The following is a 16,271-nucleotide window of genomic DNA, read 5'->3' on the forward strand; positions in this document are numbered from 1 at the left end:
AAGGGCAAGACGTATTTACAGGCAGCCAAAGGCATAAAAAGAGTTCCTGGAACTGTTTTTGCACAGCACTGAAAAGCGATAGCTTCTCTCCAAATATCCTAACGTGACAAAGGTGCTATTAGGAGAATCTTGCTGCCTGTTAAGAATGGGACATCCATAATTACCCCGTGACTTCAGTGACTTCAGTGATTTCTTGCGCTTTTTTCTCTCACTCCAAAAATGAGCATTTTGGGGACGCTTGGGTGGCTCAGTCGTTTAAAAGGCTGCCTTCGGGGGTGCCTGGGTGGCTCAGTTGGTTAAGCGACTGCCTTCGGCTCAGGTCATGATCCTGGAGTCCCCGGGATCGAGTCCCGCATCGGGCTCCCTGCTCGGCAGGGAGTCTGCTTCTCCCTCTGACCCTCCTCCCTCTCATGCTCTCTGTCTCTCATTCTCTCTCTCTCAAATGAATAAATAAAATCTTAAAAAAAAAAAATAAAAGGCTGCCTTCGGCTGGGGTCATGATCCTGGGATTGGGCTCCTTGCTCAGCGGGGAGCCTGCTTCTCCCTCTCCCTCTGCCTGCCGCTCCCCCTGCCTGTGCTCTCTCTCTCTCACTCTCTCTGTAAAATAAATAATCTTTAAAAAAAAAAAAATGTAATGAGCATTTTGTCTGTTCCTAAATCTGCTTCTCAATATTGTTGGAGAGAAGTTCCTGGTATTTGTTGGAGAATGCCCGAGGTAATACAAGCTAGGGTATAAAAAGTGCAACAAGTTAAAACTATGTTCCGCTGCTGTGGAATATCTAAATGCATCCCGCTCCCCGCGTTGACCATAGTATTACTGTTTCTTTAAATAATATCATGAAATGCAAATGTATGTGTTTAACCAGTTTGGGTGGTTCTGAAATCTTAAGTTCCAAGTAGAAGCTTCTTTCTTGTAATGATCTTGCAATCTAAAGCGGCCTACGAAACCAGCGTGCCCACCCGGAGCATTTTGCGGCTCTCCTGAAATCACCAAGCACGCAGGCACCGAGAGGAGTTCGGAGCCGCGGGCTCCAGCTCAGGCGTGCGCCCGCTTCGTGACCAACACCTCGCCGGACCTCAGCTTTCTCTCCGTCACATGGGGCGCGGTTGGGGTTTGGATCCGGAAGATGACACTGATGCTATTCTCTGACTGAGTCGAACGACAACAGCCGCGGAGGGCCCGCTGGACTCCCAGCTTCCGGAAGAGCCGGCGAAAGGGAGAGGCTGCCGGGAGCCCGGCGGAGGAGGCCGGGAGCGCCGGCCGTGGGCGGTGCCACCCACCCGCGTCGTCGAGTCTCCTTCCTGCCCGCGCAGGCCGAGGCGCGCCAGCAAAACGCTCCGGCCGCCCTCCGCTGCCGGCTCTCTGGTTCCTGGGCCGCCGGGCGGGACGCGGTTGGCGGCGACACCGGAGGGGGGCGGGTCAGGAAGTGGGGGCGCGGCGGCCGGGAGTGGTCTTGGGGCTGCCGAGGGGTTCGCGACGCGGAGGGCCGGAGACTCCGGGCCGCGCGGGACCCGGAGGGGCGCCCGGGCCTCCGCGGAGACGATGGCGGAGGAAGAAGGTGAGGGTCCCGGGGTCCAGCGCGCCAACTGTCGCCCGTGATCTCGGGAAAGAGGGGCGGGGGCGCGAGGGGCCCAGAGGCCTGGGCTGCGGGCGGTCAGTGGCCGCGGCTGCGCGCGGGTGGCTGCGTGGGGGCCGGGAAGGAGCGGGGCGGCGGCGGCGCGGGGACGTTTAGGAGCGGAGTGAATGGCCCGAAGTTTTGTCTGCCTGAGTGGGAAGCAAAGGTGGAGCTTAAAGTTGGGAATGGGGTAGGGAGAGAAAAGGCTCTGTGTGTGTGTGTGTGTGTGTGTGTTGCGGGGGGAGGGGGTACAGTTTGGGGGGGGCGGCTGCTAGCAGACAATTGAGGGGGGGGGGGGGGGGGGGGGGGGGGGGGGGGGGAGAAGCCTCACGCCGCGGGTATAGAAAGAGGCAGGAATTTGGGGTAAACAGGGTAAGGTGAATTGGGAGGGGAAAGTGAAGAAGGCCAGTTCATTTATAGGTTAGGGGGAGATGGCAAAGGGCTGAGGGATGTAAGTAGTTTGGGAGGATTAGGAAGCCAGGAGTGCTTTGAGCGTGAAAGTGGGTGGTCTAGACAAATCTTCCCATGCCCCCACAGGGCCAATGCGAAGAAAATTAATCCCTTCAGTAATATTTATTCATAGAAAATGATAGGTATGGGAGAAAAATGGGGAGTTAGAGGAACTTATCAGCTAGCGATAGATATTACAGGAAACATTCGTGGCATGCCTAATAACTTCATGATACCCGTGCTAGTTTCAGGAACAGGTATATATGATGGTGTCGCTTGACGGAGCAGTTAGATTTTGCATTCTGGTGGGAAATACAACTTTTTACCTTCTTGAGTGCCGTTGTGAATGTGATCTCATTTAGATTTAAACCTTATTGAACCAGGAATGCAAGGAGGGAATTTCAAGAATTCAGTGGAAAGCAATTTATTTTTATTTATTTATTTTAAGATTTTATTTATTTGACAGAGAGAGACACAGAGAGAGAGGGAACACAAGCAGGGGGAGTGGGAGAGGGAGAAGCAGGCTTCCCGCCTGAGCAGGGAGCCCGATGTGGGACTCGATCCCAGGAACCTGGGATCATGACCTGAGCCGAAGGCAGACGCTTAACGACTGAGCCACCCAGTCGCCTGGAAAGCAATTTTTAAACAATTGTTTTCTGCTCTTTGGCTTGCTGCTTGTCCCTATGCTCATACTGGCCTCATATTTGCCTTCTCTTTCTTGAGTTTTCAGAGTGTTAAAGCTGATCTAAATTTAAGACACTCTACCTAAAAACAACGTCAAAACCAATGGCTATTTGTAGTTGGTGAGGAAGAATGTAATTCCATTTATTACCTTGGTTTTATCTTTGGTTGCAGTAGTTTAAAACATTTCTTGATATTTTTTCCTTTTCTGAATAGTTGCAAATCTGTGGAGTAGGTTGATAAGCTAGCTTGTATGTTTCCATTAACACTTTCATGCTTAAGCTAAAGCATGAAAAAAAATACTGCAATACTAAAAGTCTTTAATATGCATCATACAAAATGAGAAATTGTTTTAGGAGATTATAGTTACACTTAATTAAAGCAATGTGATGTGGAACTAATTAAAAAGACCATACCATTTTGTGAAATTTATTTATGGGATATAAAATGAAAAGTGGTGGGCGCCTGGGTGGCTCAGTTGTTAAGCGTCTGCCTTGGGCTCAGGTCATGATCCCAGGTTCCTGGGATCGAGTCCCACATCAGGCTCCCTGCTCCGTGGGAGGCCTGCTTCTCCCTCTCCTATTCCCCCTGCTTGTGTTCCAGCTCTCACTATGTCTCTCTCTGTCAAATAAATAAATAAAATCTTTAAAAAAAAAAAAAAGTGGTTTTGGTTGTAGAATTACTGATAATCCAAAAGCAAATACATCTTATATAGAACAACTAATGTATTGAAGTTTTGTTAAAATATAGTTTCATTCAGCAATTTTTTAATTCCATAAACATTTGGGTGCCTACTGTGTTAGGTGCTGGGATATAATAATAGTCAACAATGAATGAGTAATTACAGTCTTACTTATTATAATAATGCTAGTAATGATAATAGCAAACATGTCTATGTGCTAGGCATTATTCTGAGTGCTTTACATTTGTTTTATTTGGCACTTTTCCAAATACATATTATCTTAAAATTAGACTAAATGGTCTATTTTACCCCTATATCCCTTTTTTGCTTATCATTCACATTCATTTGGGTCCTCTTCATTGTCCCACTGTTACTCCAGGTAAATAATTTTTTGAGAATGTCATCTTACAAAATGTCTTCCTTGTTGCAGTAGAGGGTCAGATTGTTCATACTTATCCTTTCTGAAAGAAATGTTAGAGCAAAGAAAGAAGTGACCACCTTGAGTACAGCAGTATTAACACTACATTTGGAAATTGCTGTGTGTTGTCTGGATGGACATTTGCAGGCCTATTTGTAGCTCTGCTAATGATCTCATGTGAAGATCATTGGACCAGACCTGGAAATGGCAGGTTATTTTTGTGGTTATGTTATCATTTTCATTTAGTTTGACTTTTTCTTTACAATGCTAAAGATACAAGAAGGAAAAGGAAACTTAAAATCTGTCCTAGAACTTTCCTGTCAGTTAATTGGCATCATTCATGGCTTTGGCCTTTGCTGCTTCTCCACCTGGGGATTCCTGGTTTTGTCTTCCAATTATGAAGCTATGAGATCAGTATAAAGGAAAGGAGGTGAAATTTGGATCTAGTCAGTTTTGTTTCTTGGTGACAGGTAAAAAATTTAAAAAAAAAAAATTTTTTTTTTTTTAAACCCAACGCTGGGCTTGAACTCATGACCTTGAGATCAAGACCTGAGTTAAGATCAAGAGTCAGAGGCTTAACTGACTGAGCCACCCAGAGGTCTCCCCCACACGCCCCCCAACCTCAGTTTTTTATGAGGGACAAGGTTGAAGAGATTGGCTAAAATGAATACTGTATTTCCTAGGTTGTACTTTTTGCTCCCCCAATTTAATGTCACTGAAACCAATATGTCTTAAAATCAGTTCATACATTTAATATGGTAGTGTTTCCCCCCCCCCTTTGAAAAACTGCTTAGGGGCACCTGGGTGGCTCAGTTGGTTAAGCATCTGACTCTTGATTTCAGCTCCAGTCTGGATCTCATGGTCATGAGTTCAAGTTCTGCGTTGGGTTCCATGCTGGGCAGGGAGCGTACTTAAAAAAACAAAACAAAACAAGGGGCGCCTGGGTGGCTCAGTCGTTAAGCGTCTGCCTTCGGCTCAGGTCATGATCCCAGGGTCCTGGGATCGAGGCCTGCATCGGGCTCCCTGCTCAGCAGGAAGCCTGCTTCTCTCTCACTCCCCCTGCTTGTGTTCCCTCTCTCACTGTGTTTCTCTCTGTCAAATAAATAAAATCTTAAAAAAAAACAAAAACAAACAAACTGGGCTCCTGGGTGGCTTAGTTGGTTAAACATCTGCCTTCTGCTCAGGTCATGATCTCAGGGTCCTGGGATCAAGCCCTGCATTGGGTTCCCGGCTCGGCAGGGAGTCTGCTTCTCCCTCTCCCATTGCCCCTCGTTCCTGCTTGTTCTCTCTCTCAAATAAATAAATAAAATCTTTAAAAACAAACAAACCCAAAACCCCCAAGATACCTGCTCAATATCTTAAAATGTATAGCATCTTAGAACCAAAAAGATATAGTGTTATAGATCCTTTATAGATAATTTATTTGTATGGCCCTTGATTGTTGCTAATATAGATTCTGGAAAGATGGCTTTATGAGTTATTTGGGAATTTTTTTTTTTTTAAGATTTTTATTTTATTTATTTGACAGAGAGAGAGCGAGAGCAGGAACACAAGCAGGGGGAGTGGGAGAGGGAGAAGCAGGCTTCCCACCGAGCAGGGAGCCCCATGCAGGGCTCGATCCCAGGACCCTGGGATCATGACCTGAGCCGAAGGCAGACGCTTAACGACTGAGCCACCCAGGCACCCCAAATTATTTGGGAATCTGTGCAAAATTTTTGTATAAGCTCTACTTCTATAAATAAAATCCATTTATATGTACTAAGAGAACACTTTAATGTCTCTGTAAAGTGATTGATTTTATGAGGAAATTTTTTTTTTTAAGATTTTATTTATTTATTTGACAGAGAGAGAGACAGCCAGAGAGGGAACACAAGCAGTGGGAGTGGGAGAGGGAGAAGCAGGCTTCCCGCGGAGCAGGGAGCCTGATGTGGGGCTTGGTCCCAGGACCCTGGGATCGTGCCCTGAGCCGAAGGCAGACGCTTAACAACTGAGCCACCCAGGCACCCCTAAGGAAATTTTTTAAAAAGGAAAATGATAGCTTTTTATAAAGAACACTTTCTATGTGATATCCCCTTTCCAGTCTATCTTTATCTTAAATGTGTGCTTTTAACCTCTAATAAAAAAGACCTTCTTAACCCATTTGTAAACTACCTTAACAGATTTGTTAGCTTGCTTTCTGAAATTATCCAGTTAAATTTTCAAAAAAAATTTCAATACTATCAATGTGTGTGATCTTGTAAGTGTAATGACTGAGTAAACTTCTTGGGGTTATATCACCCAGTTACTGCATCCACTCAGCCACCTCCCCTCCAGCAACCCTCAGTTTGTTTCCTGTAGTTAAGAGTCTCTTATGGTTTGTCTCCCTCTCTGATTTCACCTTATCTTTTCCTTCCCTTCCCCTATGTTCATCTGTTTTGTTTCTTAAATTTCACAAAAGAGTGAAATCATATATTTGTCTTTCTCTGACTGACTTATTTCGGTCAGCATAATACCCTCTAGTTCTAGCCACGTCATTGCAAATGGCAAGATTTCATTCTTTTTGATAGTTGAGTAATATTCCTCTGTGTGTGTGTGTGTGTGTGTGTGTATACACACCACATCTTCTTTATCCATTCACCTGTCAATGGACATCTGGGCTCTTTCCTTTTTTTGGTTATTGTGGACATTGCTACTGTAATCATTGGGGTGCATGTGCCCCTAAATCCTCATTTTTGTTGGGTGTTTTTAACTTTTGCTTTATCCCAGAGCAATTAAAAAGGCATCATGAAAAAGAAATATAGTAGTATTTATTAATTGACCCAGATTTGTATGCAAAAATACTGAAAATCTGGGGTGTTGGTGGCATAGTCAGTTGGGCGTCCATCTCCTGGTTTCACCTGGGGTTGTGATCTCAGGGTCATGAGATTGAGCCCTGTGTTGGGCTCCATGCTCAGCGTGGAGTCTGCTTGAGATTCTCTGCCCCTCCCCCACTGTGCACACACATGCTCTCTCTCTCTCTTTTTCTCTAAAATTAAAAAAAAAGAACTCAAAATCTGAGGCATGGCTTTTCTAATAATAATGTTATTTTCTAATCTGTTCACTGGCTTCAGTACTTATGACAATTACAAAATAAATGATAGCTTAGAAATGGTTAAAAATTAGACCAGACTGAATCCACTAAATATACAGTTATTATTTTTTAATCACAATGCCAGTGTTTAAAGACATTTTAGCAAACTTGAGTTTGCTTTAAAGCTATTTTAAAAAATATCCTTTTTAGGGAGAGCCCGGCTGGCTCAGTTGGAAGAACATGTGACTCTTGATCTTGACAGTCATGAGTTCAAGCCCCACATTGGGTATAGACATTACTAAAAAAAAAATTAAATTGGGGCGCCTGGGTGGCTCAGTTGGTTAAGCAACTGCCTTCGGCTCAGGTCATGATCCTGGAGTCCCAGGATCGAGTCCCGCATCGGGCTCCCTGCTCAGCGAGGAGCCTGCTTCTCCCTCTGACCTTCCCCCCTCTCATGTACTCTCTCTCATTCTCGCTCTCTCAAATAAATAAATCTTTAAAAAAAATTATATTAAAAAAATACAGAGTTGTTTTTTCATTTTCCATAGTAAAGCTAGAATCCTTCATCTGATCAGCAGCAGCGGATTCATTCTCCTTTTTTGACTTCTCTTTTTAGGCTCACATTTCATAGCTTAAGGTCATCCCTAAAAGAAAAGAGAAAACTCTCCTCTGCTCCAGTAAGGAGGAAATAAATTCTTGAACCACCTTATAAGCTTGGCAGGACAGTTTGTACCAACATGACAGTCATAGTCTACCCTTATAAGATAATTAATTCTGGGGGCACCTGTGTGGCTCAGTTGGTTAAGCATCTAACTCTTGATCTCAGCTCAGGTCTTGATCTCAGGGTCATGAATTCAAACCCTGCGTTGGGCTCCATGCTGGGTGTGGAGCCTGCTTAAAAGAAAAGAAAAAGAGGGGGCGCCTGGGTAGTTCAGTTGGTTAAGCGTCTCCCTTCGGCTCGGGTCATTATCCCAGGGTCCTGGGATTGAGCACCGCATCAGGCTCTCTGCTCAGTGGGGAGCCTGCTTCTCCCTCTGCTGCTCCCCCTGCTTGTGCTCGCTCTCTCTGTCAAATAAATAAATAAAATCTTAAAAAAAAGAGAGAGATAATTAACTCTAGGAAGGAAAAGTAGTTAGGTTTGAATATAGTAAATTTTTGTTTCATTTGGAATTCAGCTTACTGGTTTGGAGGTACCTTTTTTTTTTTTTTTAAGATTTTATTTATTTATTTGACAGAGCAGGAGAGCACAGGCAGGGGGAGCGGCAGAGGGAGGGGGAGAAGCAGGCAGGGAGCCCAATGTGGGGCTCGATCTCAGGACCCTGGGATCATGACCCGAGCTGAAGGCAGTTGCTTAATTGACTGAGCCACCCAGGCGCCCCTTGGAGGTACTTTCTGCTTTACATTTTTTATTAGACATAAAAGGGTAGTCTAACATTGGGAAATCTTCTGACAGTTTTCCACATATAGGGGTATGCCTATTTCACATATCTAAATTATAAGACTGTACAATGATAATAACACAGCACTGTGAAATTCTGCAGAACTTGCAGGATTGTTTTAAAAATGAAGTATAATTTTATGATCAATATATTTTATTATATTCAGATTTTTAAAAAATTGTTAATTGTTGAATCATGAGTGTGATATTCTCAGGTAACTAGAATAATGCGCTAATGTATTAAATAACACCTTGTTCCCCAGTCATTCTGGAAAGGGGTTTACTTATTTTGGGATATTTTGAAAATAACATTATCTCAGGAGAAGAGCTTGTTTGTTTATCAATAGGACTCTGAAAGCACAGGTGGAAGGGAGAACCTAATTTTTTTTTTTGTATGAAAGACAGTCTTTCTGTCTAAATGAATTATTTATTTATTTAATTGTGAAAAAAGGTATCTTTGATACTGAAAGTTCTCTATGTGACTTTTGCCTTAGTATAATAAAAGTTTGGGTTATAGATTAGAACAACTTGATACATGTGTTGCAATAATGTCTTAAATATTTGAAGGAGCAACAGTAGAACTGCGCCAAAGAAAAAAGCTGAAGTCTTCAGAAAATAAGGAATCTGTCAAAGAAGAGAAAATCAGTGACACTTCAATTCCTGAAAGAGCTCCAAAACGTAAGTTAGATAAATTTGGAGTTTTTGTGCTACTACAAAAATGGCTTTTTATATGCTAGGTATTATATTTTGTATTAATATTTTATCAACTTTTTTTTTTTAAGATTTTATTTATTTGACAGAGAGAGACACAGTGCGAGGGGGAACACAAACGGAGAGTGGGAGAGGGAGAAGCAGGCTTCCCACCGAGCAGGGAGCCTGATGCGGGGCTCGATCCCAGGACCCTGAGATCATGACCTGAGCCGAAGGCAGACGCTTAACGACTGAGCCACCCAGGCGCCCCTTGTATTAATATTTTAAATGTGTATACCTGTTCTGAGATTAATTACATGGTATTATCAGTCAACTTTGGTTTTGCTGTAGAACAAACCCTAAATCTCACTGGCTTACAAAAAACACTTATTTCTGACTAATGTTCCATGTTGTGGCTTCAGGTTGGCTGGTGTAGCTTGATGTGTCATGAAGGAACAGCCCCTACTTGCGACATTTTTTTAAGACAGAGGAAAAGAGCAGGAGAACAGGCAGAGTCATGCCGTGTCTCTTAAATTTTCTGCTGAGCTGGCACTTTGTCACTTGTACTCATATTCTGTTGACCCAAGGAAGTCATATAATCAATCCAGACAGTGAGATGGAGAAATATACCCTGACTACAGGGAAGAGATGGAGAAGTATACCTTGACTACAGGGAAGCGTTGCAAGTCACATGGTAGTGGGCAGAGATGAATAATCTTTTTATAGGAAAGGATAAAATAAGTGGGAATAATAATGTAACATTCTACCACATTCTTTCCTTTTGGTCATAAATATTTACTTTTCTCCCTCAAACAAAATACACTCACTATCTCTCTGGCCCCAAGGAAGATACTCAGTCTTACCCAGTCCTGGCAGCAGTCTTGAGGCCCAAGGTCTTCTTATCTACATCAGGGCCAGGTATGATTCATTCTAGTCCAGATATCTATAAATTAAAAAGGTAAGTTTTGTGCTCTGTGTCAGGGGTCCCCAAGACCACCCCCATGTTTGGTGATTAGCTAGGATTCACAGGTCTCAGAATATTTACAGCAATGACTTATTATAGTGAACAGTACAAAACAAAATCAGCAAAAGGAAAAGACCTAAGGCTAAAATCTGTAAGAAACTAGGCATAAGCTTCGCTGATTCTTTTCCTAATGGAGTCACACAGGATGTGCTTAACTCCTTCAGCATCAAATTGTGACATTTGTTAAGTTTTATCTACCACGGAAGCTCATTAATGACTGTGCAGAGTTGGTTTGTTTTTTTTTCTTTCTCTCTCTCTTTTTTTTTCTTTTAAAGATTTTGTTTATTTAAAGAGAGAGACACAGCAAGAGAGGGAACACAAGCAGAGGGAGTGGGAGAGGGAGAAGCAGGCTTCCTGCAGAGCAGGGAGCCCGATGCGGGGCTTGATCCCAGGACCCTGGGATCATGACCTGGGCCGAAGGCAGACACTTAACGACTGAGCCACCCAGGCGCCCCTCTTTTTCTCCCTTTTTTAAAGATTTTATTCATTTGAGACAGAGAGATATATAGAGAGAGAACATGAGCAGGGGGAGAAGCAGAGGGAGAGGGAGAAGTAGACTCCCCACTGAGCTGAGAGCCTGACGCAGGGCTTGATCCCAGGACCCGGAGACCATGACCTAAGCTGAGGGCAGACGCTTAACCATCCGAGCCACCCAGGCACCCCTTGTGTTTTTTTTTCTTAAGATTGTATTTATTTATTGGGGTGCCTGGGTGGCTCAGTCGTTAAGCGTCTGCCTTCGGCTCAGGTCATGATCCCAGCGTCCTGGGATCAAGCCCCACATTGGGCTCCCTGCTCAGTGGGAAGCCTCCTTCTCCCTCTCCCACTCCCGCTGCTTGTGTTCCCTCTCTCTGTGTCTCTCTCAAATAAAAAATAAATAAAATCTTAAAAAAAAATAAGATTTTATTTATTTATTTGAGAGAGAGAGGGAGAGAGCATGCACGCATGAGCTGGGGGGTGGGGCAGAGGGAGAGGAGGAAGCAGACACGATGCTGAGCAGGGTGCATGACATCACCAAGACCCTGAGATCATGACCCGAGCTAAAGGCAGATGCTTAACGACTGAGCCACCCAGGCGCCCTGGTCCTTCTTTTTCTATTATCCTACTGAACTATATATGAAGATGGCTTTGGAGAACATGCCATCCTTAGGGGCTGAACAGCCTTCTCATTGCTTCCCGCTGAGAGTTGAAGAGAGTTGAAGGCCCATTTATTTTTTTATATATATTTTTTATTTTTTAAAGATTTTGTCAGAGAGAAAGAGAGAGAGAGCACAAGCAGGGGTAGCGGCAGGAGGAGGGAGAAGCAGGCTCCCCTCTGAGCAAGGAGCCCAATGCAGAACTCGATCCCAGGATCCTGGGATTATAACCTGAGCCAAAGGCAGACGCTTAACCGACTGAGCTACCCAAGCGTCCCTGAGGGCCCATTTACATATTTTTTCTCAAATAAGATAAAGGCAGTGGGTTATCTACAGAGCTAGTTCTTGGGGGTAGCAGCAAGAAAATTTTTTGGAAGCTGGAAAAATAATAATCCATATTATGCAGTGATAAATCCTGTGAATAGTTGCAATTTTAATACTACTTTTTTATTACTTTAGGTAACAGCATTGTAAAACAGGATGTTACTACAGTGCCTTGGTTATCAGCTGCATTTGATTACAGGAAAGAGATGAATTTAGAACAGAATTAGCCTATTTGCAAGTAGGAATGAAGAGGAAAAGAGGGAATCCAAAATTTCTGGGACTTGTAGTATTGAGTTAGAACTGTCTATTTTAGCTAATAAAATCAAGAAAAATGAGAAATACTTTGAGCGACAAAGACGATGACTAAGATGAATCCTCAAGGCAATGACTAAATCAGGGGCAAGGCTCTCCCACAGAGTTTGTTAAAAATATATGGATGGATGAAGGTATTTCCTAGAAAATAACACAGGGTGTGGTTCCACAGAAGCCTAATAAGATCAAAATACATGTAGTTAAACCTTTTCAGAGACTCATCTAGAAAAAAAATTGTCAGTACAGTAGTCCCCCCATGCAGTGGTTTCACTTTCCATCATTTCAGTTATCTGTGTTCACCACAGTTTGGAAGCAGATAATCCGCTTTCTGATGTGTTGTCAGAAAGGTAATAGTAGTGTAACATACTTCATGGTACCTATGTCATTCTCCTTACTTTATCTCATCACTACCATTTCACATCATTACAAGGAATAGGGTGAGTACAGTACAGTAAGATATTTTGAGAGAGAGAGAGAGAGACTGTGTTCCCATAACTTCTATTACAACATATTGTTATAGTTGTTGTATTTTATTATTAGTTATTGTTAATCTCTCACTGTGTCTATAAATTAAACTTTATGACAGGTATGTATGTATCGGAAAAAGCATAGTGTATCTAGGGTTCAGTACTATCCACAGTTTCAGGCATCCACTAAGGATCTCGGAACACATCCCCCGCACACAAGGCAGGAGAGGACTTCTGTATAGTTGTTGGAACATGGATGGAGCTGACTAGAATCAAGTAGGTAAAAAGCTGACAAAATTGTTCGTTTCTTTGCAGGAATAAGTAATTTAATTTTTAAAAATTAAGGTAGAGGCATGCCTCCTTTTATTTTTTGCAGATATCTTTTTTTTTTTTTTTTAATGAACTGAAGATTAGTGGCAACCCTGTGTCGAGCAAGGCTAGCAGCACCATTTTCCAACCGCATTTGCTCATTTCCTATCTCTGTGTTATATTTTGGTAATTCTCGCAGTAGTTCAAACTTTATCATTATAATATGTTGTGGTGATCTGTGGTCTATGATTATGATTCACTGACAGCTCAGGTGATGGTTAGCATACTTTAGCAATAAACTCTTTTTAAAATAAGATATGTATGGGGTTTTTTTGGACATAATGTTACAGTGTAGTATAAACTTAACTTTTATATAACCAGTAAACCAAAAAATTCACTTAATTCGCTTATGGTAATATCTATCTGCTTTATTGCAGTGGTGTGGAACTGAACCTGTAATATCTCTGAGGTATACCTGTATAATTAGCTTACAGTAAAATGCACAGAATCTTAGGCATTTAATTAAATGAGTTTTGACACTGGAATGCAGCTGAAACAAGATACAGAACATTTCTATTATCCCCGAAAGTTTCTTTATATCCTCTTGAAGATTTTCCCTGTACCCCCCCCCCAAGACAACCACTCTTCTTTTTTTAAAAGATTTTATATATTTATTTGTCAGAGAGATTGAGAGCACAAGCAGAGGGAACAGCAGGCAGAGGGAGAAGCAGGTTCCCCGTTGAGCAGGGAGCCCGATGTGGGGCTCCATCCCAGACCCCGGGATCATGACCCGAGCTAAAGGCAGACCCTTAACCAACTGAGCCACCCAGGCGTCCCAACATCCACTCTTCTTATTAATTCGTTTTGCATGTCGTAGAATTTCGTATAAATGGAATCATACAACATGTATGCTTTTGTGTCTGGATTTTTTCACTTAGCTCGGCATGTTATCCTTTAAAAATATAATCATTCTGAGATTCATTCATGTTGCTGTAATTTTTTATCTATTCTCTTCTTGTTGGACATTTGAGTAATTTTCAGTATTTAGCTATTATGAATAAGGCTTTATGAACATAGTTCTACAGATCTTTTTGTGGACGTTTGTTTTTATTTCTGTTAAGTAAATAAGAGAATTGCCTGCTAAGTTTTTGAGAGAGATGTACTGTTAAAAGAACTGTCAACCTAGATTAAAAAGGATATAACTATTCAGGTCTTAAAATGATATATACATGCAGGAAACAAGCTGAATAAGCTGCTCTTAGGGTGTCTTTCTTGAGAAGCAGTGAGTGTGTTTTGCCTTTGGGAGGGAAGTGAGTATTTGTGAGGAATGGGGAAGACACTGGTAGACTCTTTTATTGTTTGCAAATGTTTGCTCCCTTCCCTAAAGTGAATTATTCATTTCTTCCCATTGCCATGTGATTTGGAGTGTGTCTCTGAAGCAGTGTGTACTTTGCTCCCTCATTGTCAGGCTTGTTGATGTGACTTGCCTAGACTAATGGAATGTCTGTGGAAGCAACACTGTACTAGTTTTGACCAGAAACTATAAGAGGCATTGTATGATCTGCCTGTTCTGCTTTTTTTTTTTTTTTTAAGATTTTATTTATTCATTTGACTGAGAAAGAGAGAGAGCACAAGCAAGAGGAGTGGCAGGCAGAGGGAGAGGGAGAAGCAAGCTCCCTGCGGGGAGCCTGACTCGGGGCTCCATCCCAGGACCCTGAGATCATAACCTGAGCCAAAGGCAGGTGCTTAACAGACTGGACCACCCAGGTGTCCTGTTCTCCTGCTCTTATCCTCTGTCATGAGAATAGCTACTGGCCCCAATCTGGGACTCTGAAGAAGATAGAAGAGCCACAGCTAATCTGAAGTCTGAAATTGGGTGGAGAGTCACTGCAGACCCAAAACCCACAAGTAGCATAAGTGAGAAATAAACCTGTATTTTGTAAGCCACTAATAGTTTGGGATAACTTTTTTTTTATCATAGTGAAGCTTACTAATAGAGTGGTCATTTAAAACATTTTGTAAAATACAATACAAGAAAGATAATTAAACAATCTAGAGCTAACTACTGTAAAATAGTATTTTCCCCCTGAATACAAAAATATTTTTAGGGTAGAAAATGTGGAAAATAGAGAAAAGTATAATAAAAATAAAATGTATAAATAATTCCAATAGAACTACTTTTAAAAGTTTTGGCAAGTATTGCTTATATTTTTTTCAGTGCACTTATACTTTACTTTTTTTTTTTACTTTGTGAAATTGAATGCTACGTTTCTTTTCCTAACATGTCCTTAGCTTCTTCCTTTGCTTTAAATATTACTTAACTATGCCCTGTATTATTGGTATTGATATTTATGTAGTGCTCTTTTTTTCTTATTCCATCTTTGACTCTTCACAAAAAACTTTGAAAAAAACATATTTAGTATTAAGGTAAGACATTTATATGTAGGATTTGGTTTACATACTTTTTATAATAGCCACTGATAATTAGGATTAATTTACCATTATCTAAGACTTAATGAAAAAAAAACAACAACAGGAAAACATACACTTTCAGAAACTTTGAAGCACTTTTGCCAGACTGCCACCATTGATAAGTTTTTTTTACCAGTTTTTTTAGTTCATATTGTGTCAACATTGCTTTAGTTAACTATCTTATATATTTTTGCATGTATGCTTCTGTATTTCAACAATAATAGCTAGTATTTACTGAGCTCTTACTATGTGCCAGGCCAAATGCTTTACACATGCTATTTTTTTTTTTTTTTTAGATTTTTTTTTATTTATTTATTTGAGACAGAGAGAATGAGAGAGACAGAGAGCACACAAGAGGGGGGAGGGTCAGAGGGAGAAGCAGGCTCCCCGCCGAGCAGGGAGCCCGATGCGGGACTTGATCCCGGGACTCCAGGATCATGACCTGAGCCGAAGGCAGTCGCTTAACCAACTGAGCCACCCAGGCGCCCTACACATGCCATTGAAAACAGTAATTTTAAAACAATTTTATCCTACTGATAATAATATTTGATTTTTGGGTACTGTTTTTCAAGCATTTTGAATGTAATTCTTACTGCCTTAGTGATATCTAACTACTTAGTCTATTTAATGTCTCTAGTGTTCCATGAAAACTAATATTTATTAAATAATATTTTGAAAATGGCTAAGATTTTAGTTTAGCTAAGCTCATAAATCAGCAAGTTGAGTTTTACGGACCTGTCAGTCATTCGGTAATAGAACATTGGGCTTTGGGCCCTTAGGCCTGTGCTTATTATACCTAATAGCTAGAGTAGAGCAGGACTAAATCACCCTGTGTGTAGAAAATTCACATGTATTTTATATTATTTCATCAAGAAGTAGTTACATATATTTAACAGTTGCATATGATGTTTTAAATACATAATCATAAAAAATCATTGAATTATATATACTTTAAGTGGCTGTAATCTATAGTATGTAAATTATTCCTCAATAAAGAAAAAAATTCCTTGATAAGGAAAAGCTGTTGATAGTAATTCTGAATGAGCCTGTATTTTTTATTTAGATGTTTGTTAGTACATTCCTTTTATTCTTTCTTTTGATTAATAGACTTTAATTTTTGAAATCTTTTTTGATTTACAGAAGAATTGGACAGATAGTGCAGTTACCTTCTTACACCCTCCCTCTGCCCACACACAGAGTTTTTCC

General features: G+C 41.4%; 1 protein-coding gene across 5 annotated transcripts in view; it reads left to right on the forward strand.

Moving 5' to 3' along the window:
- The first annotated feature begins 1,442 nt into the window (after positions 1-1,442).
- The window catches only part of DPY19L4 (dpy-19 like 4), a 67,724-nt gene continuing 52,895 nt past the window's right edge, over positions 1,443-16,271 (forward strand). For 2 of the 5 annotated variants that reach the window (XM_035011546.1, XM_035011548.1), the window contains exon 1: positions 8,925-9,012. Coding sequence is in view for 2 of the 5 variants with exons in the window: in XM_035011544.1 (XP_034867435.1) it covers positions 1,544-1,559; positions 8,902-9,012 (127 nt within the window). In the remaining 3 variants the exon portion in view is untranslated. Of the gene's footprint in view, positions 1,560-8,901; positions 9,013-11,480; positions 12,561-16,271 lie in introns of those variants that run through there. The other 3 variants (XM_035011544.1, XM_035011543.1, XM_035011545.1) reach the window with 3 other exon arrangements.

The sequence above is a fragment of the Mirounga leonina genome, unplaced genomic scaffold (genome assembly GCF_011800145.1).
Source record: "Mirounga leonina isolate KUSES-001 unplaced genomic scaffold, KU_Mleo_1.0 Mir_165, whole genome shotgun sequence".
Classification (NCBI taxonomy): Eukaryota; Metazoa; Chordata; class Mammalia; order Carnivora; family Phocidae; genus Mirounga; species Mirounga leonina.